The sequence below is a fragment of the Alexandromys fortis genome, unplaced genomic scaffold (assembly GCF_014885135.2).
Source record: "Alexandromys fortis isolate MF-2015 unplaced genomic scaffold, M_Fortis_MF-2015_v1.1 scaffold_66, whole genome shotgun sequence".
Taxonomy (NCBI): Eukaryota; Metazoa; Chordata; class Mammalia; order Rodentia; family Cricetidae; genus Alexandromys; species Alexandromys fortis.
Window position 1 is genome coordinate 5,355,765 of NW_026067950.1, and position 26,365 is coordinate 5,382,129.

A 26,365-nucleotide genomic window follows, 5' to 3' on the forward strand; every position below is an offset into this window, starting at 1 on the left:
ATACATATATACCTGGTCTCCGCTGATGCCACTGCAAGCCTCCACCTGGGGCTCGAGTTTATTCTCTCACTCTCTTACCACACGCTGGCTGTGCAGCAGAACCAGGAGGAGTCTCAGCAATGCCCATGTGAGCCTGGGAAGATGATCAGTCAGGAGCGTGCCTGCTGTGTTTGCCTGGTGACGCGAGTTCAAAACCCAGCATCCATGAAGAAAGCAGGAATGGCGGCGCAGCCCTGCAGTCCCAGTGCTGGGGGCAGAAAGAGGCAGATCCCTGAAACCTCCTCATCAGCTGCTCTACCAAATGGTTCACTGGGGACTCCGTCTCAAACAGCAAGTGGGAAGTGACAGGGGAAGACGCTTTGTGTTCATATTTGGTCTCTGCTTGCGCATACAAACATGTATACACACATGCCTGCCAAAGCATGTGTGCTGTGAGAGCACACGCCTGCATGCAGACATGTGTACGCACACACAAGCACACGCACACACAGACATCCCTTATGCCCCGTGATAGTATCAAGATCTGACTCAAGGTCGAGAACCCAGAGGTACAAACTGCCGTTGAGTTAGTCACAGCTTAGTACCACAGGGGTAGAACAGAATGCATGCAGAGGGAAATCTGTGTTTCTTTTCTTCTTCTTCTTCTTCTTCTTCTTCTTCTTCTTCTTCTTCTTCTTCTTCTTCTTCTTCTTCTTCTTCTTCTTCTTTCTTCTTTCTTCTTTCTTCTTCTTTCTCCCTACATAGCTATGGCCATCCTGACACTCAGAGGCAGACAAGGGTGGCCTTGAACTCACACAGACCCACCTGCCTCTACATTCTGAATGCTGGGCTTAAACTCATGGGCCACTATGCAGGCAATTCTTAATTCCTTAGAAATTTAATACTATGTGCTTTATGTCCATGTAGAAGATATTCTCAGACTCCAGCAGGAGCAATTTCAGCAGTTTGTCTAAATCTCCCTGCACCAAGACAGTCCTGTTCCCGTCACGAAGGAGCAAACGCTCTGACAAATGGCCACCATTGCCCATCTGCACGCTCACAAGCTCCCCCCAGAAGAGGCATGCAGGATCGTTGCTTCCTAGACTTAAGCTTGATTATGCCAAACTTTAATGCAATCAAAAGATTTCCTTGCTAACCTCACTCTGACTTGTCCCATTGCCGTCCTTACAGCAAGATGGTCATTGTGAATCGCAGGTACCTTATTCTCCCATGCAAACCAAAACCAGCCTGCTGCCTGGATGAGCTAGGCAAGAGAAGAGGAGGTTATTATCTGGAGGCAAGAGGATTCCTAATTGCACAACAAAGCAGTTCCTTGTACATTGCCTTAGATAAACGCTTCTTTATTCCAGGGGCTGCATGATCTCCTGTGGCGGCCTCTCTCCCACGTCAGTAGGCAGTCATGAGGGGAGCCGCGCTCAGCTGTTGTGCAGGTCCGAAGGGGCCTTTGACGGAATGCTCACTGCGTCTATTGACACACTGGCATTCTGAGGTCACAAGCTTGGCTGGGGCACATGAGCCCAATAAAGAGGCTGGCTTTGGCCTCCTGACACAAAGCCAGACACTTTATCAGCTTCATTGTGTACCTAGGGTCATGTGCTAACAAAGAGGATTTCTCTAGTTATAATCCCCCTAATGATGGCTTCTCCCAGCCTCTCCCCCAACCCCACCGGGCCCCGTGGCTTGGCGAGGCAGAGAGAATAAAGGCAGCACGGTGCTTGGCTTTTGAACTGAGTTCAAGGCAATTAAAGTCAAGGGCTGAGGGGAGAAGAAGGGGGCTTAGGAAGAGGAGCATAATAAGCAGTATGGCTGGAGCGCTCTGTAAATTAACTCAATTAGACGGGGCCTGATTTAACGGGGAGGGCTGGCGAGAAGCGTTCCCCTCATTAAATCTGATGGTGGAGGAGCCTCTGCCGAAATTAAATTTGCGTTAGCTGTCTGAGTCACACAAATGTGCACGGGCGTGTACCCATGTGCACACGTGCAGGTTCTGCGATTTAGGTGGGAATTTTGAGAGGGAGAGGAAAGGGCTGGAACTGAAAAACAAACAAACAGGAAAAAAGAAAAGAAAAGGGAAGGGAAGGGAAGGATTTGAGTGAGCGAAGGCAAGAGGCAAAGCCAGGCAGAACAGAGGCGGGACGCCTGCTCAGGTCTCCCAATTACGAAGGCATGGGCCTTGTGCAATGGGGGTTTCTGCTGGCTTGCCTGGGGTGCGGAATTCCGCTGGGAGTTTGGGCTCAGTTTCCCAGGGTCTGCATGACCTTGGAAGGGGTGCTGAGCAAAGAGTGCTGCCCACCCCTGGGTCTTGACCTGGCCAACATCTGTGGATCTCTGGAAGGCCGTGGACAGTGCACAGAGGTGCAGACAGACACCAGGCCCTGGAGTGGCCCTTACATCCTCCGGAACCAGGATGACCGTGAACAATGGCCGAGAAAATTCTTCAACCGGACGTGCAAGTGTGCAGGTGAGGCCCTTGGGTAGATGCTGCTTCCCTCGGAATCTGACCTCGGTGGAGAATCCTCACAGGGAAAGTGAGCCCTCCAGAGGCAGAGAGGAGACTGGTGTTTCAGGGGCAAGTCTATTCAGTAAGGCTGATTGATGGCCTGGGTGCATCTTCCACTTGGTGTACATGTACTTAGGAAAACTAGATCAACACTCTGTGGGCCAGACCTGGATTTCTGAACATGTGCCAACATACCTTTGGCTTGTCTGTTGGGAGGGGAGGCTGTAGAGATGGGGGGCCTGCTTTTGAAACAAGAACAAGTCCTTTCAAGATGGTTCGGGGCCTCTCCTGCAATGGGTTCACACTTGCTGGGGCGTTGGGTGCGGCTTGGCAGCCAGCGGTAGGAGGAGGCAGGTGCTGCTGAGCCCTGGCCTCAGCGTTTCTCATGATTTGAAGAGACCACTAACTGTCCGCCTGCCCTGTTCAAGCCAGGACTGGACTGCAACCTGGCCAAAGTTGGGGAGATGGAGCAAAGCAGTTTCCTCAGTGAAGTGTTGTGTGGGTTCAGCAGCTTCCGTCCGTTGTCTGAGCTCCACCCGGGCTGCTACCAGACCTGCTCACTGTCCTTCCCGTGAAATCCTGTCTCCCCCAATACCCGTTTGTTTGAAATCTGCATTTTCTCTGCCTTTCCGGGCTTCTTCACTCTTCCTCTATCCCACTCCTGGTTTCCAGAAAACCATTGTGATGAGCATTCAGTGTCTGGGAGGACGAGCAGCCCCTCCACCACAGCCCCTGGATATTGTCCCTCAGTGGCCAGCTGCATGCCGCCCTCCCTTCCGGTGTGTTTCTGCCTTCTCATATGCTGCTGAAACACAGGGTCCAGCTGTGGCAGGGTCTGAAATGCTATCAGAAAGAGAAGGTGCGAGACCTTAGAAAGTTCTGCCCTGATAATTTCGTCATGATGCATTTGCCATCATGTTAGAAGCCCCGAGAGACTGGACCTAAGACGGTTCTTATGCCAGGCAAGGGCTCTAACAGTAACTGTGTCCCCAGTCCTTGTAATTGAGTCAAAGGGTTTTCCAGGTCCTGGTTTTGCTCTGCATATCAATGGTGACTAAAGTAGTGATTGCATATTGAATATGTGTTATCCGTTTTTGAGCCAGTAAAGCATTTGTTTTCATAGACATTGCTTCGTAGGTTTTCAGTCCCGTGGGAGGAGGGACCCTGGATTCCACGCTGGTGGTATTTGAAACCACACTAACACGGGTAACCTTGGCTCCAAACCTTCAGAGCCTTTTATGGCAATGATTTCCATGTCAATACATGGCAAACTCCCTGTCTTCCAAAAGCTGAGGATCTCTTTGGTCGAGGGGCAGAATGCTCTAGTCGGCCAGATAAAGCAGTTAGCTCATCTTACCCCACCTGTGTAGTTTCCACTCAGATAGCACAAGCACACTAGCTTTTAGGAAGTGGAAGTGAATATGGCTGGGCATAGCAGAATAGAAGGCAGGCTTGTTGTGTCTCTTTGTTGAGGAAGTGTTTGATTATTGATCAAGAAGAGTCAGAGGGACACCCTTTCACATGGAAAGACAACCCATTTCCAGAGGCCAATTCCTAGAAGCAGGGCTTCCTCATGGCGCTGAGTCTCCAAGTCCCTGCACTGATCACCCATAACCACCCTTGAGGGCCCTTCCTCTGCCTGTGTTCGCCTCCTTCCCATGGCTCATTTGCCCGCAGCTCCTTCTCTGCTGCATGCACACGTCTGTTAAGACGGCTTAAGAGCTGCTGCTCGTAATGTTTAGTTTGGTAAATTATTCCCTTTATCCAGCTTTAGGAAGTGTAGTTGCTGGGGGCAGAAGAGATGGCCCAGTGGTTAAGAGCGTGGGATGCTCTACCAGAGGCCCTGAGTTCCAGTTTCACACCCACAGGGCTCACAGCCATCTGTAACTCGTTCCATGGGATCTGATGCCCTCTTCTGGTGTGCAGATGTACAACCAGACAAACACCCAGATGTATACATAAATAAAGACTGAAAAAGCACAATTGTTACAGAAAATTCTGCACACAATCTATATGTGCAATTTAATAAGTACAGCCTCACTTTCCTGTTCCTCTTACATTAATTAAGGTAATGAACACGTCCACCACCTCCAAGAAGTTCCCTAGCCTTTTTTGACTTTGTGGCTTTGCAGGGAGACTTAACGTGCGTTTTAGCCTGGCAGCGCATTTTAACACGTACAATATCTCATATTGAACCATGCTGAACACAGAGTGGATATCCAAAAGTTAGTCACCGTGTGCTACTCTGTCTCTGTGCTCCTTCCCCGCTGTGTTTCCTCCTCCGTCCTGGTCCCTGCTAACCACCACCTCCCGTCCCTTCTGTTTGCTGCCCACTTCAGATGCCTCCGTTAGGAGGGGGCCAGGCATTATTGGACAGTGGGGGATTTGTTTCACTGAACACAGGGTCTTCCAGGTCGGTCCACGGGTTGTAAGAGGAAGGCGATGGACCCACCACCCCTTCCTTCTCCTTTTCTCAACTTGACAAAAGCTTTCCTTTTGAAATTCTGGAACCTGAACCCAGCGGGGGCTTACCCACCTAAGCAGACGTTCTCCCACTCAGCTCCACGCTCTGCATGCTCAGCCCTCCTCGGCTCCACTTTTCCTGGCTGGATGGTCTGTTTCCCGGAGTCTTGAGACACAGGACCAAGTTGTAGAGACTTGCAATGGAAAGCCGCTTCGTGTCGTAGTTCTCACCATTCTGTGACATGTCAACCTTTCAAAGACAAACACATGGCCATCTTTTCTTCCTCCTTAAAGAGTGAGCGATTTACCTTCATTGGGTACTGTTTTCGTAGTTTTCAGGTACTCTGTGGAATTTGTGTCTGACTTTTAGCCTCCCAAAGGCCCCTGGCTCTGGGAGCCCTCAAAATATCTTGCAAACAGAGCACCTGGGACTCTCCTGGTCACCCCGAAGTTTCTAAGGCAGAGATGGAAATTAGCATCTGGCTACCAGAGTGCTGGTGACCTTTGCACTTGCTGATTCGTTGAGAAAATCGTGATTCCAAGCTTTCTACTATAGGCCCCATAAAGGAAAACTTAAAAAAAAAAAAAACTAAACTAGAATAAGCAAATTCTGTGCCCCAATTCTCTATAGAGCATTTCTTTATTCTCCATTGTGATAAATCATTTTCCTCTTCTCTATTGGGATAAACTGGGGGAAAAGTACTGAATGCAATTGTCAGGAATTAGTTGTAAAGTTGGTAGGCTCGGGTTTTGGCTACCACATTCGGGGGCTCACCTGACAGTTAGCATTTATGAGCAGACGCCAGTTGCAGCTGTACCTTTGGGCTTTTGAAATCCTTGGGCACCACATAGTTTGTGCACAGTTGGCTGAGAACATCTTGTTTGTACAAGTGACTAAGTGCCTCATTTTCCAATCTCTGAAATGGGGATAATGATGAAACCACACTTGTAAAGCCTTTTTGAGCTCTGCAGATGAAAGAAACTCTGTGAGTATAAAGTATTGTTATTAAAATAATAGAATCTCTAATTAAAAGGAGTAGGCTATTTAGACTTCCTTGTAAACTCGCTAATCGGTGGTCGTTAAGCTTAGTTAGTCTAATAGCGTTTTGAGTTTGGGCCGCGCAGTGCATGTAGGGACATGTGGTGTGGAGCTGTTTTCTCTCTCCTCATCTTAGTTTAAGGCAGGAGAGAATTTTGACTCTTGAAATTGAATTTTTGCTCAAGAACACCCTCAGTGTGAGATAGAGTCTTCCTCTCTCCTTCCCTGTTTCCCAACAACAGCAGCAACAACAAAATGTAGGTTTTTAAAAATATGTCCCTCTTGTACTTCTTACCACTGACCCATGAAGGAGAGGAGTAACTCGTATTAGCCTGGTGCAAGATACAACCAGAAAATAAAAAGAAAAAATATGCAGCATGCGTGCCAAGCGGACACGTTACATTTTCTAGTTGTTTCTAGTCTTTTGACAAATTCTACAGACCAGGTAGGTCTGTAAGCTAAAAGTAGATGGGACCCAATGTACATGTAGAAAAGGAATTTTCTAACTGAGTAAGCTTCTGGATTATACACAAGTAGCAAGTACATTCTGGTGAGTGGTTAACTCCGTGTGTGTGTGTGTGTGTGTGACTCACTTCCATTTTGTGTTCCTCTCAGCTGTGAAGCAGTGCTGTCTTCTAAGCCAGGAATGCTGGTCTTGTCTTTCGTCAGATCCTGAACTTCGGGTTCTTTCCATTTTTATCTCTCCTACAGTTACAGTGGTGTTGGTGCCCGCGTCCCCATTTCCTCTACTCTACAACGGTGCCTTGTTTATGTTTGTATTCCCCAATGCTTAAAAAATGCCCCTTCCCCAATTTCCAGTGTTCCTCTCATTGCTCACTAAAGGACATTTATTTAAGGCTGCGTTGATCCCGTTTTGTGTAGAAAGGGAGAAATGACGTAATGTCCAAGGGCACACAATAGGGACAAGTGAAGTAGCCATCGCCACTGGAAGACTGAACAGTAGTGTGGAGCTTGTTGTGCCCCGGACACTGTTCCCTGTGCCCTATAGCAACACACTTATTTTCACAAGAACCCTTATTTTGAAATGGCAAGCTCAGAGAGGTTCAGAATTTTGTTGACCTTCTGTTATGACTTTATTGATTTGTTTTTATGAAAGAGAGTGTTTGATTTAAGATAACATAATGCCGACTATCAGCCTTTCAGATTTTGCTCCTAGTCTACCACTTGGGTTTCTGGGACTATAGGTCTTCCATTAAGTTCCAGTAAGATGACGGGTGAGACAGTGCCTTCAGACAATCCAACTTACTGGCTTCCATTTCCCTCCGGTCTCCCCCCTAAAAGACTTCATTATTTTTACAAGTATTTATTTATTTCTATTTAGTGTCTACGAGCATTTGCTTGCATGTATATATATATATGCACCAGGTGTGTGCATGCCTGGTGCCCGGAAGATGGCAGAAGCCAGGAGAGGACATCAGATCCCTTAGAACAGGAGTTGCTGACAGCTGTGAACCACCACGTGCAGGCTTGGAATTCACCCTGGGTCCTCTGAACCAGCTCTCCAGCTCTCCATGTGCGCTGGTAACTCCAGCGCTGGAGGTAGAGACAGATGACTTCCTGGAGCCTGTTGGCCAGACAGACAGCCTAGCTGAATTGGTGAGCCCCAGGCTTAGTGAGAGAGTGTTTCACAGAAACAGTGAGAGATATAGAAGACAGTTGATGATGACCTCTGGCATGCACACATACACACATGTACACAGACTCACATAGACATGGGATACAACAACAACAACACACACACACACCGATATCCTTTGCCTTTGTACATCCCCCCTGTCCACCGCTGTTGGCCTCCTGCTCCACACTGGTCTTGTTTCTCTCCCATTGAAGCCATCCCATAGATGACTTTGGACTTTTGGAGTAGACTTTTAAAACCAGCTGCAAGTTTGACGGAGGGCTCAATTGAATAGTAAGTGTTCGTCAGAGATAAAATTTGTTCAATCACTTATAAAAAAAAAAAAAAGCTATCCCTGTAAAAGTTACCCCAGTGGGTGGCATGTCTTTTCTTCCTTCCCCTTTTTGTCCTAAAGATGCTGGGGTAGAAATCAAGAGTTCCACCACGGAGCCAGGTCTCCTTGATGATTAAAAATAAATACTTGAATAAAGGGGAGTGGAAATGGCTGAATTAAGCTCGGGTCCTTCCGTCTGCTGGGACCCAGGCTGGGGGTTGTAGGTCAGTGTCTTGCGTGTGTGAAGCTCTGGGTTCCGCACCTCCTCAGCCAGTTCTGGCAGACCATGGTATAGAGAGGATCTATCACGACAGTAAACGGTGGGCGAGTAGCTCATGCAGGAGGGATTTATGAAGAATGTAAGAGAAAGTGTTCCAGGCATGAGAAGGAACAGGTAATAATCACGGGGGCGTGAGGTAGAGACTGTGGCTGAGCAGGGGCCTGGTCGTTGGCATTATAGCTCGGAATCATTTTAATGTTCTGGAGATAAGCACCTTTATCTTCTTGTGGGAATAATAGCTGAACTTTCCCTCCCTAAGGAATGAGGCACTGATTACGCCCAAAGGAAACCAACAGGTATAAGAGGCAAAGGCAGGCAAAGAACTTGGACTTGGCCACCAGTCCTCAGAGACGCTGTAGAACTTGCTCACTAGTTCTTGCTCCCTGCGCATGGGAAAGCACAGGTGTTTGGTCGCAGACAGCAAATCTAAACCATTTGCACTTCTTGACATCATGGTCTGTAATTCACTTTTATGATCTGTCAGGCGCCATTGATTTTTGCCTTAACACAGTCTCCTTGGTGAAATAAACCAGGACTTTTAGAGTTAGATACCACCCAAATGCTGAAGTCAGCTTCTTTGCTATTATAATTATTTAGAGACAGGATTTCTCAGTGCAAACCTGGCTGTCTTGTCCTAGAACTCACTAGTAGGCCAGGCTGGCCTTGAACTCACAGAGATCAACCTGCCTCTGTCTCCTGTGTGTGGAACTGTTAAGCCAATGGATCAGTCTGTGCTGGTCCAGTGGTGTGGGCTGTTGGACGGCAGAGCTTAGCGAGGTCATGCCAGGTTGGGGTGTGGAGAGGATGTCAGAAGAGAGAGCTCTGGGACACAAGGGGCAGGAGAGTCCCTTTGCTATGGTTGCCACAACAAGTCTTTGCAAACCGTGTGGCAGAAGGAGCAGAATTCATTTTCTACTTCCTCTGGAGGTGGAGGCCCGAAAACAAGGTGTGAGCAGGGCTGGTGTCTGATTCTCAGATCCCTAGGTCCAGATGAGCTCCCTGTGTTCTCACGGGGTCCTCCCCTTGTGTGTACAGAGATAGCATTCATACTGGGTGAGGGGATGATGTTCCAGGGTCCTCATTTGGCTTTAGTGCCATCTTGAAAACCTGATTTCCAAAACTAGACACATGCTAAGGTCCTGGGAATGAGATCTCCCTCCTGTTTCGCTTTAACAATGAAAAATGATTGTCGTACAGTAATACAGTCATAGAGGCTGTAAACCCAAGAATAAGGCAGCAGCATCGTGCCTGGGGTTCTCAGGGGCCCCTGTCCTGTGCTTTCTCTGTGTGGCTGCATGGTCTTCCTTCTTGGCTCCTCCTAACATCTCGTCTCTTCCGTTCTACCTGGAATTCCAACTGAGAACTTTCCTCCAAAGTGAATAACCTCACCTTCACTCCCTATTGTTCCCTTCTTACCAACCAGGAAACTTCGCTGGTTATAACTGTGGAGACTGCAAGTTTGGCTGGACCGGACCCAACTGTGAGGAGAGGAAGCCACGAGTCCTCCGGCAGAATATCCATTCCCTGACTCCCCAGGAGAGGGAGCAGTTCCTGACCGCCTTAGACCTGGCGAAGAAAACTGTCCATCCAGACTACGTGATCACCACGCAGCACTGGCTGGGACTGCTGGGACCCAACGGGACCCAGCCACAGGTCGCCAACTGCAGCGTGTATGACTTTTTTGTCTGGCTCCATTACTACTCTGTTCGAGACACGTTATTAGGTGGGTTTTCCCCATAGGTTTAACCTCCGTTATTAGATGCTTGTGTCTGGGTTGGGCACGGGGTGGAAGTCATTCGATACAAGTTAATTAACGGGAAGCAACCTCAAGCGAGGTTACTCCTTGGACTGGCAGAATCACCAAACACCGCCTGTAGTTCAAATGGGGCCATTTCTTCCTGTTCCGCAGACACTGCAAGCCCCTCCTCGCTTATATTCCTGGTTCAAAGCCTAATCCTTGTTCTCTGTGAAACTTAATCCTCAAAGGCGCGAGCTGGTAAAGTGGAGGCAAATTCCTTTTGATTCCAGAAAAGAAAAAAAGAAATCAACTTTGACTTAAAAGCCGGTCTTGGTCTTTTCTTCAAATGAGAGAATTAACTGAACGCATGCCAGGAGCGCAGCGTTTCCTTGTTCAGAACTGCGGTCTCTGGGCTACAAGCGTGGGGCTCCTGAAACCCACACGTCTTTAGACTTTCCGTTGGAAGTTACTCGAGGTTGCTTCCTAGTAGGGACAGGTGGCTTCTGAGCTCAGCTCTCTCCTTCCACATTGATGTGGGTTGCATGGGTCAGGCTCAGGCTCACTCGGCAAGTGTCTTTACTTTCTCACTGGCCATCAGCATGGTTTTCACCTCACCGCTTTCTGAAGCATCCAACAGAGGCATACTCATCCACAAGGCTAAGCAAGAAGAACTCGACATTGCTATTCCAAAATGCTCGGAGGCTCCTAGGAGTCCACACAGTTGTCCTCGGACACCCACGCACGCGTGCACTATCTACTGTACACGTGTTCCTCCGCCTCCACAACAGTAACACCTGTGAAATATTGAGGACTCCCCCGTCCCGGAACCTAAACCTTGGGGGTCCGGTGGGGCACAGGAGGTTGACGGTCAGGCACGTCACTAATCAAACAGCCGCAGCTTCATCCCCTGTGACCGACTGACTCGGGAGAAGCCATTGGTTTGTTTCTGGAGAGTTCAAATCCGTTCTAGATTCTTCTCACAACTTCTCAGAGTAGTCTGTACACTTGGTATCTCTGCTGCTGTCCCTCCTTCTTGGTCCCCCGCTCCCCTGGGGTGAGGGTGGACGCAGTCCCCGAGCGCACTTGGGCTGGTGCAGTTCTCCCTAGGCGTCTCACTCTTTCTTGCTCGTTACTGGTTCCCATCCTTTGCTGTCCCTCTCATAATTCTGTGTAGAAAACTTGAAACTTTTCTTTAGTCCAAAAACCCATTTATTAAGAAGGCTCCGTGGCCAGCAGCAAAAGCAGGAGCCTGTTTTTAGTGAGAGCGTTGTTAAAGCCTGCCTCGCAGCTGAGCATCCATCTTCCTTCATCGACAGATGGCGGGGCTCCTCTGGCTATGAGCCTCTTTATCGCTCTCCCGTCATTACTCTGAGGAATTTTTGCTTTATGAGAGGGTAGCCTCTCAGGAGGAAAGGAAAACTGTGGCTTCTGGTCCTGTCTAGGGACTCAATTTATATTCATGTCCGCTCAGCTCTCTGAAGTTATTACAGGTGCTTTGAAAGAACTAAAGAGAGCTGAGGCTTCTGCGCGCCATCAGAAGCTCCTGTGGAAGGCAGAAGAAGGGATGGAGCAGGTACCAAGAAGGGCGTTAAATTGCCCGCAGCGCCTCACTAAAATTGGCAGTTCCGGTAGCCAGCTAAATTGGTTCCAGCATAGTCTTCTGGTCTCAGTGACCATGCTTGTCAGCTGCTGATTCTCACTGATTGACGGGTGAGGCAGAATTCCTGAAGGTTCCTTTTGGTTGTACAAAGGCTGCATTAACATGGTCACCGTTGCTTCATTACTAAGTAATCTCTCTGTTATAAATTTATGCAAGTCAGAAAATATCTTTAAAATACATTTCATTTAGGTCTTAATGATCCACACATTTAGACAGCACTTTATGCATTACTGTGGAAAAATTGAACTATGTAACAGGACACTGACTACTGAAAATGGCTTGAGTTTCTGGGTTCTCTGCTAAAAAATCAAACCTTGGAGAAATGGAAGAGACTCCTTTGTGCAATGCAGATTGCCTTTGGAACTCTTTTTATCATTCTTCTTACTGTTGCCTTTTTAATAGACAAGTAGTTTTTAAATTAAGGCACTGTGGACTTCTTGGACACAGGCACACTCCTGATACGGTTTAACATCTCACGTATTCTGTTCTCTGATATCTGTTTCCCAACTGTGTTAGGACCAGGACGCCCCTACAAGGCCATAGATTTCTCACACCAAGGACCTGCATTTGTCACCTGGCACAGATACCATTTGCTGTGGCTGGAAAGAGACCTCCAGGTTGGTGAAAAGCATGCACGCACCATCTAAACAGTGTTTGCCTTAGAGGAATACGCGATGTTTGATACACTTATTTCAGTGGTGACTTGTCGAGGAAAGTAATACACTCAGCATTTCAGATGGCTTTTCTTTCTGTGTGTGTTGAGTATCTAAGTGTGCTCTCTTGAACAAATTAGCTATGTGTGAAGGTGTTGTGAATTTTCCCTCCTGTTGAAATTACAGTTCTGGACTCTTTCATCTTCCCAGTTCTCCCTACTTATACGCATTTGATATTCTTTCTCTTTCAGATGTTACATGTGCATAAGATCATACAGCATTTTCCTTTTTTCTTTTTAAAATCTGGTTTGTTTCGCTTAGCATGATGTCCTCAAGGTTTGTCTACTTTGTTGCAAATGGTGGGATCTTCTGCATTGAATCAGAACAGTTGCCTTGTGTTTATCTACATATGTACAAATGCATATGAGACATTTACACATTCATGTGGACATATACGAACATGTTTTTGTATACTGACTTTTAAAAAGCCCATTTGATTGGTATTTCTGGTTTTGCTATACAATTGTCCAAGAAACATGCCAGCCATTGCCTTACGCACCTCTGCGTCGTACCTGGCACATACACAGAGTGACAGGACCTACCTTCGCTTTCAGAGACTCATCGGCAATGAGTCCTTTGCTTTGCCCTACTGGAACTTTGCAACCGGAAAGACAGAGTGTGATGTTTGCACAGACGAGCTGTTCGGAGCAGCAAGACAAGATGATCCAACGCTGATCAGTCAGAACTCAAGATTCTCTACCTGGGAGATTGTGTGTGACAGGTAACATGACGGAGCTCTGGAGACTGCTTTCCCTCAGTTCTGGGTGACAGGACTGTGATTCTCTGTCTTTTTCTCTCTCTGGTATGTGGAGCTTTGCTTACATGGTCCTTAAAGCAGCCTCCTCCCCCCCCCCCGCCCCCAGGGAGGTAGGAACTTAAACATTCAAACTTCTCAAATTAAAAAATAAATGTGCGGAAATCATACAAATGGGTTGAGTGTGCTTGGGCATCGTTTGGAGACCAGGGGCATGGGTTTACACTTAGGAGCGGTTCCGGCCTTCAGCCAGCAGTTGCTGAGCATCAAGCACACTACTGGGAACAGAAGGATGAATAAGATCCAGCCCTTCTGCATTTACAGAGATCAGTTTGTGGCAAATGAATTGCCAAGCAGTCTGAGAAGTTCTATAATAGGTGTGTGTGTGTGTGTGTGTGTGTGTGTGTGTGTGTGTGTGTGTAAAGCCAAGAAGAGAGTCAGGATAAGTCCACAGGTGTGTGGAGTTGATGGTTCTGAGACAGAAGGAGGAACATCTAGACCCTGGATACACATGGGGGAGGCGAGGAGGGTGCTGGTGGACGGTAGGCTCTAGGTGAGGGGGCAAAGGTGTGACTCTGTAGAAGCCTCTGGAAAAGCTAGCTCACAGGTTCCCAAGGAGTTGTGCGGCACAGAATCATAGACCTTGGGATGTGGGAGACTCAAAAACAACATCTCTTAATCCTTCAAAGCTACATGAGCCCAGAGTCCTGGAAGAATTCTTTCTTCAATGCGTCCTTTCCAGGTGCAGCTCAGTAACCTGCCTGTCCTTTGGGGATCTGTTCCAAGATGCCCAGGTTCCTCTGACACCGCAGGTAGTACCAAACCTTATGCACTCTGATTTTTCCTACTTATGATCAAATTTAATTTATGAATTGGTACAGTGAGAGATCAACAACAAAAGCCAATCATAAAGCAACACAGTCACAAGGTGTTGTGAGGTAAGACCGATGTGAACACAGTCTCTGTTTTTCTTTCCAAATAGTTTCTCAGCTCACTGTAGAATATTTTACACCAGAGTTGGCTGCAGGTAACTACCCATGAAAAACAAATTTGTGGATAAGGGATAACAACTGTGCATCAGAAAAAGATTCCCCAGCAGGCTCCTCCGCCTTCCTTCATTTATTTCTTCTCTCCCACATGCCCATGTTTTGACTCGCACTGCTCTGCCTCCCTACCCCCCATGATTCAGTTACTTCCTGGGCAGTCACGGTTCCTGGGCACGTAGCTCTTCTGAGGGGCCCAGCCCTGCCGCAGGAGTCTGTCTGCTGTATTCTTTACATCCCAAAACTCTCAGGCCACACCTCAGCTGGCAGGATGTCCCAGATACCTTTGCACAGCTTCATTCGGTCCCATAGAAGACAGTTTCCCACCACACCTATGTCTATTCCTAACTGATGTGGTATGAAATTTCTGTGATCATATGAGATTAGAGAATACTCACCTCAGAATGTGCATGTTTCTAAAGGCTACTTGGACCATCTTCCAGCCTCCGCAAGTGAACATAGTATTCCTCGTTGAGGGGAGCCTAAGCATGCCTGGATCTGGAGCTCATTTCAGAGACCATCTCCCTGGAACACACTTTAGAAATGATGCCTTGGGGCCTTTTGTGAGCTGGTGTTAGGGTCCTGGCGTCCTCCATCTCTGCCCATGTCTTTATTCTATTCTCACTTGCAAACTTTTCCCCCCTCACTCTTTGAAACCCATGCAGCAATGTCATTAAAATCTCTCTCTACCCATGAACGAGTGCTCTGAGACTCCAGCAGCAGCAGGCCTTGTGAACCCCCTCTGACCCTCACGTTTACTGCCTAACTACTGAGATCCAACTGCGTTCACTCGGTTCCCTATGTGGCTTTTAGTTTTTACTTTAAAAGACGTTTGTTTCATGGCCTGCAGAGGTGACATCGTGGTAAAGGGACTTGACAAAGAGTCATGAAAACTGGAGTTCCGATCCCAACACCCACATAACAAGCCAGGCATCCCAGGCAGGTCCGTCACCCCAGATTCATGGAGGTCAGACTTAAGAGGCCAGGTGGTGCTTGCTGGCTTCTTGCCAAGGAAATATAACCCCCAGGTTTGTGTACCCCTACACACATATGTGCACAGACTCACATAAATAAGTATATGAAATAAAAATTATTATTTATACATTATGATTTATTTATAAACACATACACCTATTATTTTAAAGTTATAATTATTTAATAATCGTTACAACTATTTTAATTATATAAATTATGGGGTATAATATTGATAACTTTGTATGTGTGGGTGTGTGTATGTGTATGCATGTATGTATTTAATGTAGGACAATCAAATCGAGGTTCTTGGGACCTTTATCACTTTAAATATTAAAAAAATGTTTTAGTACTTTGTAGTAAGAGACTGGTCGATCATTCCTAGCCGCCCAGACCCAAAATAATCACATAAAAACTGTATTAATCACTATTTGGCCTATTAGCTCTAGCTTTTTATTGATTAACTCTTACATCTTAAGTTAACACATTTCTGTTATTTTATATTTTATCATGAGGCTCGTGGTTTTTTGGCAAGGTTCCAGTGCATTTGTCTCCTATGGCAGCTACGTGGCATCTCACTGACTCAACCTTCTTTCTCCTAGTATTAGGTTTATTTTTCCCACCTAGCTGTATTCTGCCCTATCACAGGCCAAAGCAGCTTCTTTATTCATTAACCAATAAAAGCAACACACATACAGAAGGACTTTCCACATCAGTACTGCATTTTATCTGTATAATTTTATCTGTTTTTCTGGCTTCCTATTTGTCTCCAGTTGGCCTAAATGCATCCCCTAGCTCTACACATATATCCCTCCCAAACTGGCTTGGTTCAGTGTAGTAGAGGCTGCTATATTACCCCTTTAACTCTTTCAGACTCAATTACAATCACAGCTGCCACCATCTGGCTTGTAAACACTGTCACATTATCTTGGACGGAATGGAAATTATTATCACATTGACTCCTGTGTTCATGTTTTGGGCACCTGCATTTTTGAAGTGTTTCTGTCCATGATGACTTTTGAATGGTCATAGTTTCATGCCTGTTTCTGACCGTGTAAAGTAACTAATGACCGTGCCCCTTCCTGAGTTGCTTGGAAAAAAAATTCATGATGCCACCCACAAAGTTAAGGTATGTTGTTTTCAATTCTGTACATCTTAGCTTGGATGACTACAACCGCCGGGTCACACTGTGTAATGGAACCTATGAAGGTTTGTTAAGAAGAAACCAAGTAGGAAGAAATAGCGAGAAACTGCCAACCTTAAAGAATGTGCAAGATTGCTTGTCTCTCCAGAAGTTCGACAATCCACCTTTCTTCCAGAACTCTACCTTCAGCTTCAGGTGGGCACTTCCCTCTTCTACAATACCTGAGAGCAGTGGTTCTCAAACCAAAAAGTGAGAGTTAAGAGTATGTATGCACATAAGGTTCTAGTAAAGCGTGCAGCGCCCCATGAAGGGAGCGTGGCCTTCTCCAAGCTGGATTTGTTTTCATTCTTTAGAACTCACCACATCCCACATAAATTGCATAACTTACATGGGGCTAGCCTCAGGGCAGACCAAACATAATTCCAGGAATTTTACTGACTGTTGCAGGGCTCTGGAACTGGTACTAGAAGTGGACGTGGCCCTGAGACTTATTCCAAAAGTAGGCAAAGAACTGGCCATGGTGGAGCATGCCTTTAATCCCAGTATGCGGGGGAGGCAGAGCCAGATGGATCTCTATGAGTATGAGGCCAGCTTGGTCTACATAGTGACTTGTAGGCCAGCCAAAGACACATAAGAGAGCCTGTCTGAAATAAACTAAGAAAAAAGTAGGTCAAGGGTAATATTTAAGTGTGTTTTCATTTTTCCTTATGACAAAAAAATGCTCTTAAGCCAGGCTGCAGTCTCCCTAGACTTGAGCTGAGAGTAGCCCCTAAAATGTGGTTCTTGGGTCACAATCAAGGCTTATTTAGAAGTTGATAAGGAACAAATATTGTTAGGACCCCACCTATCCTTACTGGGTGGGAAACTCTAAGAAAAGGTCATGAACATTTTCTTCATTGATTCCAAGGTCATCTTACTTTTCAATTCCACCGTGTCCGTGTGCAGATGTTTAGATTTCCTCAAGATATAGATGGAAAAGAGAGAGAAGAAGGGAAATGCTGGGGTGTGTTTAGAAGCATAAGTGTCTTCCAGCTAAGCCAAAAGTCTCCTTCACCGAGAAATATGAATACAAGATCCTATCTGTGTTGATTCAATTTATTCATTTATTGAACACAGCTCATGTGTTGAACAGGATAAGAAGCCCTGGTAATAAAAATCTGAAGGAAACATAGTCCCTGTCTTTCAAGGCTTAGAAAACAAGAATAAAGATAACTAGCTATACTGTGCACAAAAGAAAGCAATGTAACCCAGCAGGGCCAGGGGCAGCATTGATTGAGTTCCTTCCCCTTCTGGAAGATCCTTACAAAAGGGTAAAGGAAAGAGCCCTCAGCCAGTCAGCTGCAGAGCCTCTCCCCTCTTTATCCAGAGTTAGACAGAAGACGGCGAAATAGCACAGAGCCCTGTGCCAGTCTTGACTGAAGTCACTGACGCTCTGGTTTCTCTCAGGAATGCTCTCGAAGGTTTTGATAAAGCAGACGGCACCCTGGACTCTCAAGTCATGAGCCTTCATAATCTGGTCCACTCCTTCTTGAATGGAACCAATGCTTCGCCACACTCCGCCGCCAATGACCCTGTGTTTGTGGTACGTTCAGAGACTCAGACCAGATGGAACTCCTCCGTAATCTGTCGGCCTTATTGGGTTCCCAGTGCAGTGAAGGTTTGGTGTACATAACCACTGATTTTAGTCCACAGGGGAAGCATGGCTGGACGGCATGTGAAGCCCCTCCTCAGAAGCCCATCCTGTAGGGATGGTTGGGTTTAGAAGAGCTTAACTAGGAGTTTATGGTCTAGAAGGTAGTGTACAATTAGCAGAGTCCTGTCACTCATAGAACAAAAATGCGTACCATAAATTAGCACAACCGTAAATCACATTTTACCGGCAAATGAGTGGTATTGAAAGTGTTAACTGCACACAAACGGCCGTTAGCTTGTTGCCTATAGACAACAAAGGCGTGGCTAGACAGAAGAAGGGGGACTAGGAAGGCTGGCTTGATGAGAACCAAAATGCTTCAATCATGGTGGTGATATGAATCTAGATTTCGAATCACGTACTGTTTGACTTCATCCTTCCACGGGAAGAGAAGACAGCCATTAGAAAGAGCTGGCACTGGCTACTCGGGGTCCTTATGGCTCTTTAACATCCAACGTGCAATGATTGGCTTTGAGAAATCTGATTTCAGTCTCACTTTCAAACAGGGATTTTGGCAATGCTTGGCAATGGGTTATCACCTTCAAAACCCCAAACTACATAAATTCTTAAAGAGAAGTTTCTCCAGGAGTTCTTTGGAGACAGCTCCAATGGGGACGGGGCCAGACAGGGCCACGGTATGCAGCTGCACATGATGGTGTGTTTCCCCAAGAGGTGGTCCTCTTGAGCACAGCTACAAAGCAGGCCTACCATGGTCTGGAGGAGAGAAAAGATGAATATGGTCATATCAATTTTATTATAGTATGCAATTGTTTTATATCATCCTATTAGTTTGTTAATCTATTACTATTCCCATGGTGATATTCATCATAGGTATGCATGTAGAGGAAATACATGCTACATATGAGGTTGTTATTACCTAACAGATACCTCAGTTCAGGCATCCACTGAGGGCTTGGAACATACAGCAGCTGTTTACTTCTGTCCCAGACGAACACATTGGGTTATCACATCTTACAGGGAAAAAATGCAGAGAGGCCAGGGGACATTAGAGAAGACTGGTCAGCCTTGGGTCTGTGCCAGATGGTTTGAAGAAAGAAGCATGGGATTTTCACTCTGGGTCGATCCTGTCAGGAAGAAAGGGTGATTCTATCTTTGGGGACTCAAAGCACTTAACCTTAGGGAAGGCAGATTAGACACTGTTTATTGGTCAATCAGCTGCAGTCATTTGTGGCAGACAGCAGAGAGGACCCTGGGTATTTTGTCTGTGCTCAGACATGCTTATAGGTTATATTGGCTTGGACCAAATCCATTACAGTCGCAGGGGGCCCTGTCTGATGCCAGTGTTCCACGGAACAGCTCTGTCTGACAGTGTACATCCAGGCCTAGCTGATACTACCAGGCCAGTTCCTGTGTTGAGGTTGCTTTTTCTTTCTCAAGCACCGTTCATTAAAGTCAGCTGGGAAGATTTACAGAGCAGCCACACTGGTTTCCAAGTACTGACCTCCAGCAAGGCATCTACTTTGGAGGCCCTCAACTCACACAACAGGCTCACCGTCTCTCCTCAGAGCCGTGTGTCTTAGGTAGATGATTTAGGATCCTTCATAAAAGGAAATGTGCTTTCACTTTTGGGTAGTTTTTTGGATTTTGATTCTTCCAGATTTTTTCCCATTCATCTGTTGGATTTTATTAATGTATCTTAGCTTGCTCAGATTTTTATAGAAACACCAACTGACTTGTTAGCTTAAAATAGCGCCCCTGTTCTGGGCAGGGGGTCAGACAGCTTAAGGTCCAAATGCTGGCACAGTTAGCATCAGATGAGGCTTTTGTGTTAGTTTTTCTCGTCTGTGTGACCAGTACGCCTGACGAGAAGCAGCAGGAAGGGAGAAAGTGGCTTAGAACGCAAGGCTATCAAGGTGGAAAAGCAAGGCAGGAAGGATGAGAAGCCGCCAATCACCCTACATCAACACAGGAAGCAGAGTGAGCAGGAAGTGGGGCCAGCTTATAAAAACTTCAAAGTCCTCCCCCGGCGAGCCGCTTCCTGTAGCCAGCTTCTACCCTCTAAATGTCCATCGTATCTTCCTGAACAGTGCCACTAGGTGTAAAGGAGAAATCCCAACACAAAATCTATACGGGACATTTCACATTCAAGCCGCGACAGCTCTCCTCCTGGGCCTCCTGGCTGTAGCCTTGATGGTGGAAAGAGAGGCGTCTCATGTGCTATTTCTTAGCAGGACACGAATTCCGTCACATCAGGGCCTCACCCCGAAGATCTCAACAAACCCTAGTTACCTCCTACATCTCTAAATGCAGGCTGGTCAATGAGAGTGATCGTCAACACGTGAACTTGAGTGAACCTGTCAGTTCACAGCTTCAGCAGTTTAGAGAAGTTTGTCTTCGCAGACTGCTGGGAGGTCACATGACACCAGGAAGAAGGACACTGGATTCTAAGTCAGCTTGACTTCATTTAGCCCCAACTTGTTCAGTCAGGAGAGTATCCCGTCTGCAGGTCACATGTCTTATTCTCTGAGTGGGATAAACACCGTGCTTATTAATTATGAAGGTAACTTTACCTCGGGATAACGCGATGATGCTCTACACACTCCAGAGAGAATCTGAACGTTATCATTAAAAATAGCACTGGCTTTCGTGGTAGTCTGTGGCGAGGATCAGAGAACTACACCTAGGGTTTGAATTCCCAGACCTTAATTGACATTCCTTATCTTCTCCTCTAGTGCAGACAGTTCTGCCCTGAGGCAGCTGCTACAGAGTCCCTGGGATTTCAAAGGTGACTCATGGTCCTTTACTGGACCTGGGGTGTAAAGAAGAGGGTGTCAGTGGAAGCATAGTTTTCAATGACGTCAGCTTGCCCAGGAGTGTGAAGGGTGCAGTCCCGGGAATCAATATATTACTGGGGATCCTGGGTGGATTCTATGGTGGCCAAAATGAGTTTTAGTAAATACTGACGTCTAAGGTGATGGGTTAATTATTCCTGCTAGAAATAGCTTCTCCTGTCAAGTGTGTATAGTAATAATGCGTGATGGGGTTCTCAGGAGTGTGGCCTGTTGGCCCCTGTCTCTGACCAGGTGGGGCTTAATCTGTGCCATATTTATGCCATTTCCATCATGCTGGCTGTGGTGGATTGAAAGAAAATGGCTCCCAAAGGGAGTAGTACTATTAGGAGGTGTGGCCTTGTTGGAGTGTTGTTGGTGTTGTTGGAGGAAGTGTGTCACTGAGGGAGCGGGCTTTTAGGTCTCCTATATGCTCAAGGTACCACCTAGTGTCTCAGTTCACTTCCTGTTGTCTGCAAATGCAGAACTCTCAGCCACCTCTCCAGCGTCATGCCTGCCTGCCTGCGGCCATGTGCACCAGGATGATAAAGGACTGAAGCTCTGTAACTGTGAGCCACCACCTCAGTTAAATGTTCTTCTTTATAGGAATTGCTGTAGTCATGGTGTCTCTTGCTCCATGTTTCAGATCATGGCCTTGGCTACCCCCACTTCAGCCATCAGCTCATGCCCAGGTTTCCAGAATCTATCTGTCATCTCTTCTCTTAGGTCTCTAGCAAAGGTTTTATTAAAGTGTGCACCTTCAACCATAAACTTACAAGCCCTGTTCTTTAGGAAGATGTCATGACTTCTTTTGTCAGTATTTCAAATGATTTTCCGGAGAATCGTGCAGTTCTTTAACAGATTGAGGGTGAGATTACAAACCTCCCCCTGCTCCTTAAGGAAATAATAGCAAGATGCTAGTAAACCAGTTTTCTCTAGGACTCCTGTCTCCGTGAGGAAGCCCGTGAACCTCATTAAAGCCTAGAGGCACAGGGCAGATTTTTCTGTAAATGCCCAGATAGCAAAATTCTGGGGTTTCTGTGCCCGAGAGACACTGTTGCACTTACTCAATTTCTCAACTCCCTTCCCTCTCCCCTCCACCTCCTCTGTTGCTTTCTCTCCATCCCTGCCTCCCTTGCTTTTCATTATTTATTTGTACTTGGTCCTGGGAACTGAACCTGGGTTCTAGGGTGTGCTCAGCAGATGTGGAGCTGTATCCCCAGCACTTCCACTGAAGCCTGAAAGCAGCCATAGATACTGTGCAAACTACCGAGTGCGGTGTCCCAGTAGAAGGCGACGTGGAGAAATAGGCAGGAGGACCACACTTGTCTTATTTCACTCAACGCTATGAGCTCATAGTTTTTTCATGTTGCTGGCCCTTAAAAGAAGGGAATTACATTCTTTGTTTGAAGTCAGGATATAGGGCATTCTCCCCGTCCCCAATCTTTCTCTATACCTTTCATGTTTTCTGTTTGGCAATGGAGTCTTACTATGTCACCCATGCTGGCCTTGAACTCATAATCCTCTGTCTTAGCTCGTGGAATATTTCCTTTAGTCATATTCTTCTCCCGTCCTAGCTGAGAGCCCACATGTTAGCTCTATTAATGAAACACACTAAAGCTCAAATGCAGCTCAAGGGGACTAGACATCAGGTTGCCTTGCTCTTCATTACTTTTGATGCCTTTCATGTTGAAAATTTAGGGGAGGAGTAATAATATATTATTGTATACATATGAAAAATAAAATGAAACAGAAAGCTGGAGCCTTCGTTAGGTGGAGGGAATAACATTTTGGCACTGGTATCAGAACCCATGTGTACTTAAGGCTGTTTACAAAGAGGTTCTGCTGAAGTCAATTTGGCTTTAAATGATTTTGAATATTGAGATTTAGGTTTAAACTATTTTAGTTGACAGAGTTATAGCTTCAGGAATTTCAGATTCGTGAGGCAATTTATGGAACTATGTTGCATACAGTTTTTATTAAGATTATTCTCATGAAGTCTCTACAAGCAAGAAAACTGCACAGTTGTGTAGGGTCACAATAAGAAGGAAGAGAAGGCAAAGCATTTAGATGGAGGGAAAAACTCTGAAGCAATGACTGAAATTCTAATCATTCTTATGAGTTACAGCAAATCCATGCATTTATCATGGAAGATGAGGTTAGGCCACCGGAAAGCTAATCACTGCTCTCTTCTGTATCAGATTCTGATATAGTTTGGAAAGTATGAAAAATCCAGTACACTGTAGCGTTAAATAGTTAATTGTTGAGAAGGAAGCTGAGCTAGACCCTCAGGATGCTCTTTTGGGAACTCTCTTTAAATAGGGCATGCAGCCGGTCTCTGTGCCTGGCTTATTCTACCTCACACCATGTGTTGTAGATCACCTGTGTTTCCACTGAAGGCCACACCACAAACCACCCGTAAGAACTGAGCAGAAGCTAGGCATGGTACTACATGCCTGTAATCTCAACACTCAGGAGGTAAAGGCAGCGGGATTGGCAATTCTAGGCTATCATTGGCTGCATAGTAATTTTAGAGCTAACTCGGCCTACATGAACCCCCTAAGTTAAATAAAAAAAGGTAACTGAACAGTCTTTCATTGTATATACACACTACTTTTCCATGTAATTTAAAGTTATACTTCAAGACACAGTTTATGTGGTTTGGGGGATGGGGTATCCCATGTAGGCATGAATCCTACCAACTGTGCTGTCTTCCTGGCCCTTGTACCACCTTTTCAAGGTCAAGTCCTCTGTGGTGCATGGAGATTGACTCCCCATCTTGGCTACTGTGACTAGTACCAGGAGAAACAGAAGGCGTCCTTTGGCATACTATGTCCTTTAGATGTAAACCCTGGGGTGGAGTTTGGGAGCATGGAGTAGCTCTCATTTTCATTTTCAAGGCCCTTCTCTGTTGTTTTCCATCACAGCCTTACTAAGTCCATACCAACAGTGTGGAAGTGTTCACCTTTCTCCACAGCCTCATCAGAACTCTTACCTTCATCTTCGTGGTAGAAGTCCTCTAGCTGGAAAGAGGTGACTTCTCTTTGTGGCTTCAGCATTATCTTTTTACAAGCTACATGTGATGAGTTCTTCAAGTTGGTTGGGAAGTCCATGAGTTGGCTAGGTGGTAACAGCTAACTCATGTGTTTGTTTTCCACCAAATCTACTATAATTCTAAATGCACCGAGACTCCAAAGCCAGTCTTATTACCACTCCTCCCCATCTAGTTTTTGTCATTTGATGTAAGGTACCATCATCTGAGAGGAAGGATTCTCAACTGGAAGAAACTGCCTCGATCAGATAGAGCCATGGGCATTTTCTTAATTGGTGATTGATGTAGGCTGGTCCAGCTCATTATAGGTGGTGCTACCCTCAGGCAGGGAGTCCTGGGTGTATAGGAAAACAAACTGGGAAGTCGAGAGAAGCAAGCCAGTGAGCAGCACTTCTCCGTGTCTCTGTTTTAATTCTTTCCCTGAGTTCCTGTCTTCTTTCATGATGGGCTGCAACTGTAAACTGAAACAAACCACTTCTCCTCAGGTTGCTTTTAGTCATAGTCTGTATTGCAGTGATAGAAACCTGAGTGGTTAGGATAGTGTGTCTGTGTGTGCATGTGTACACACATGTATGCATGTGCAGACCACAGATTACTATAAAGTATCTCAATTAGTCTCTGCTTATTTTTTGAGACATTGTCTCACTAAGTCTGGAACTCAGTGGCTTAGCTAAACATACTGGCTAGGGGACCTTGCAATACATCTCTTTCCAAATTCCCACTATAGGTGTATACACAATAGCTCCTGCCTTTTCATGTGGGTTCTGAGGATCTGAACTCAGGACCTCATGCTTGTGTGGCAACCCCTTTACCCACTGAGACATCTCTCCAGCCTGAAAAAAGGCTTTAAAATTCTCGTAATTCCATTTTCAGTTTTTACATTTAGATGTTTTAAATTCACGTCTATGTGTGTGTGCGTGTGTTTGTGCGTGTGTGTTTGTGTGTGTGTGTGCTTATTCCCCTTTGCACCATGTGCATGCAGTACCCATGGAGACCAGAAGAGGGCATTGAAAACCTGGAGTAGTTACAGCCTGTGAACACTATGTGGGAGCTGGGAACTGAACTCAGGTCTTCTGCAAGAGTAGCCAGCACTCTTAACCCTGAACTGTCTCTCTGATGATGTAAGTTACAAAAGAATCCCACACTAGTTCACAATTACGTATGATAAAGGGCTATTTATTTAGGGGTAGACTCACACACAGATCACAGTCCTAGATCAAATCCTCTGCATAAATGAAGAACAGGAACCAAATCTAGCAGCCAGAAGTGAGAGCTGGAACAAGAGAGTGAGCGCACACTTTACAGCTTTATTTATAGTATAAGAGACCACGCCTAAGTGGGCTGGTATCTTAAAGGCTATTGGCTGAAGGAGCTTTCAAAGCATCTCTCTAGCCTCCATTTCAATGTTTATGCTTACTTTCTTTCATGTTTCAAGTTATATATAGTAATATTATACTTTATAAATTATATGCAATATATTTCTACTTAGCTATTTTAATTATAAAGCTGCTCCATAGTTTCTTAACTTTTCAGTTTCATTTAGTGCTGGGGATTTAAGCCAGGGCTTCAGGCATGCTAACCAAATGTCTGCTCCTGGATTATACCTCCCACTCTCCCTAAAATTTTGAATCTTGAACTGAATAAAGTACATAAGAGGTAAAAATGTCTAAAGTTAAATCTTAATATCATTGCTATCTTTCAGGCATTTTGTTACTGTTTTTTACCCTACATATATTTTATAGACATAGAAGCAAATAATTACACATTTAATTAAATGGAAATGTACAATAGACCCTTTCTACCCTCTCCTCCCTGCCTTTCCTCTCCCCTCCCTGTCCATTCTCCTTTACTTCCCTTCTGTGCCAGCACACACCCTTTCATAAACGGTGCTCTCTTTCCCTTGTCTTCTGGTTGGTTGGTCATCTGCTGCACAGATTGATCATCAGACGTTAGCCAGTCTCTCCCAGGTGGGTACTGCTTTAGTCCACTGTGTTTGGCAGTAGCAGAAAGCCTGGGGCTGGGTAAGTTGTACGAGGCAGATTTATTTAGCTCACGTTCTGGAGGTCTGAGAAGGTACTGGGATCTCCTGGACTTAAGGGGCTCATGTAGAGCCAACGCACGACAAAGACAGACAGCAAGAAAGGGTTCCTCAAGAGAGGAAGCCAAGAGTTGAGGAAGCCATCTTCAATAATAGTTCACTCTAGTAGCTGGACTCTGGTCCTCTTAGGCAGCTCCGGCACTCACTTGACTACCAGGAAGAGAGTATTAGCCAATCAGGAAGCAGGTCCCTCATGACTTACTTAAAGTTCCCACAACCCCCTTACAGCTTTACGTTGGGAACTGAAAATCAACGTGAGTTTTGATGGAGACAAAGCACATTGAGGTCACAGCAGGCGTTTAATAGTTCCTAATGCTTTGCTTTACAAAAAAATGTCATGATAAATAACATGAGCAGGTAAGGTGAGCAGACAGGATGGAGTCCTTGGCCTGAAGGGTGGATAAAGCATTTGCCAGTGTGGCAGAGCCACCCTCACCCACCACTGGCTCCTCCTTTTGTC

At 45.9% G+C, this 26,365-nt stretch overlaps 1 protein-coding gene across 1 annotated transcript in view; it reads left to right on the top strand.

The window, feature by feature from the left end:
• Nucleotides 1-2,088: 2,088 nt before the first annotated feature.
• Dct (dopachrome tautomerase) overlaps nucleotides 2,089-26,365 on the top strand; it is a 34,714-nt gene continuing 10,437 nt past the window's right edge. The window contains exons 1-6 of the mRNA XM_050150431.1: nucleotides 2,089-2,461; nucleotides 9,676-9,975; nucleotides 12,167-12,267; nucleotides 12,918-13,084; nucleotides 16,292-16,471; nucleotides 17,723-17,858. Of these exons, the coding sequence (XP_050006388.1) occupies nucleotides 2,167-2,461; nucleotides 9,676-9,975; nucleotides 12,167-12,267; nucleotides 12,918-13,084; nucleotides 16,292-16,471; nucleotides 17,723-17,858 (1,179 nt within the window). The 5' untranslated portion in view covers nucleotides 2,089-2,166. The remainder of the gene's footprint in view (nucleotides 2,462-9,675; nucleotides 9,976-12,166; nucleotides 12,268-12,917; nucleotides 13,085-16,291; nucleotides 16,472-17,722; nucleotides 17,859-26,365) is intronic.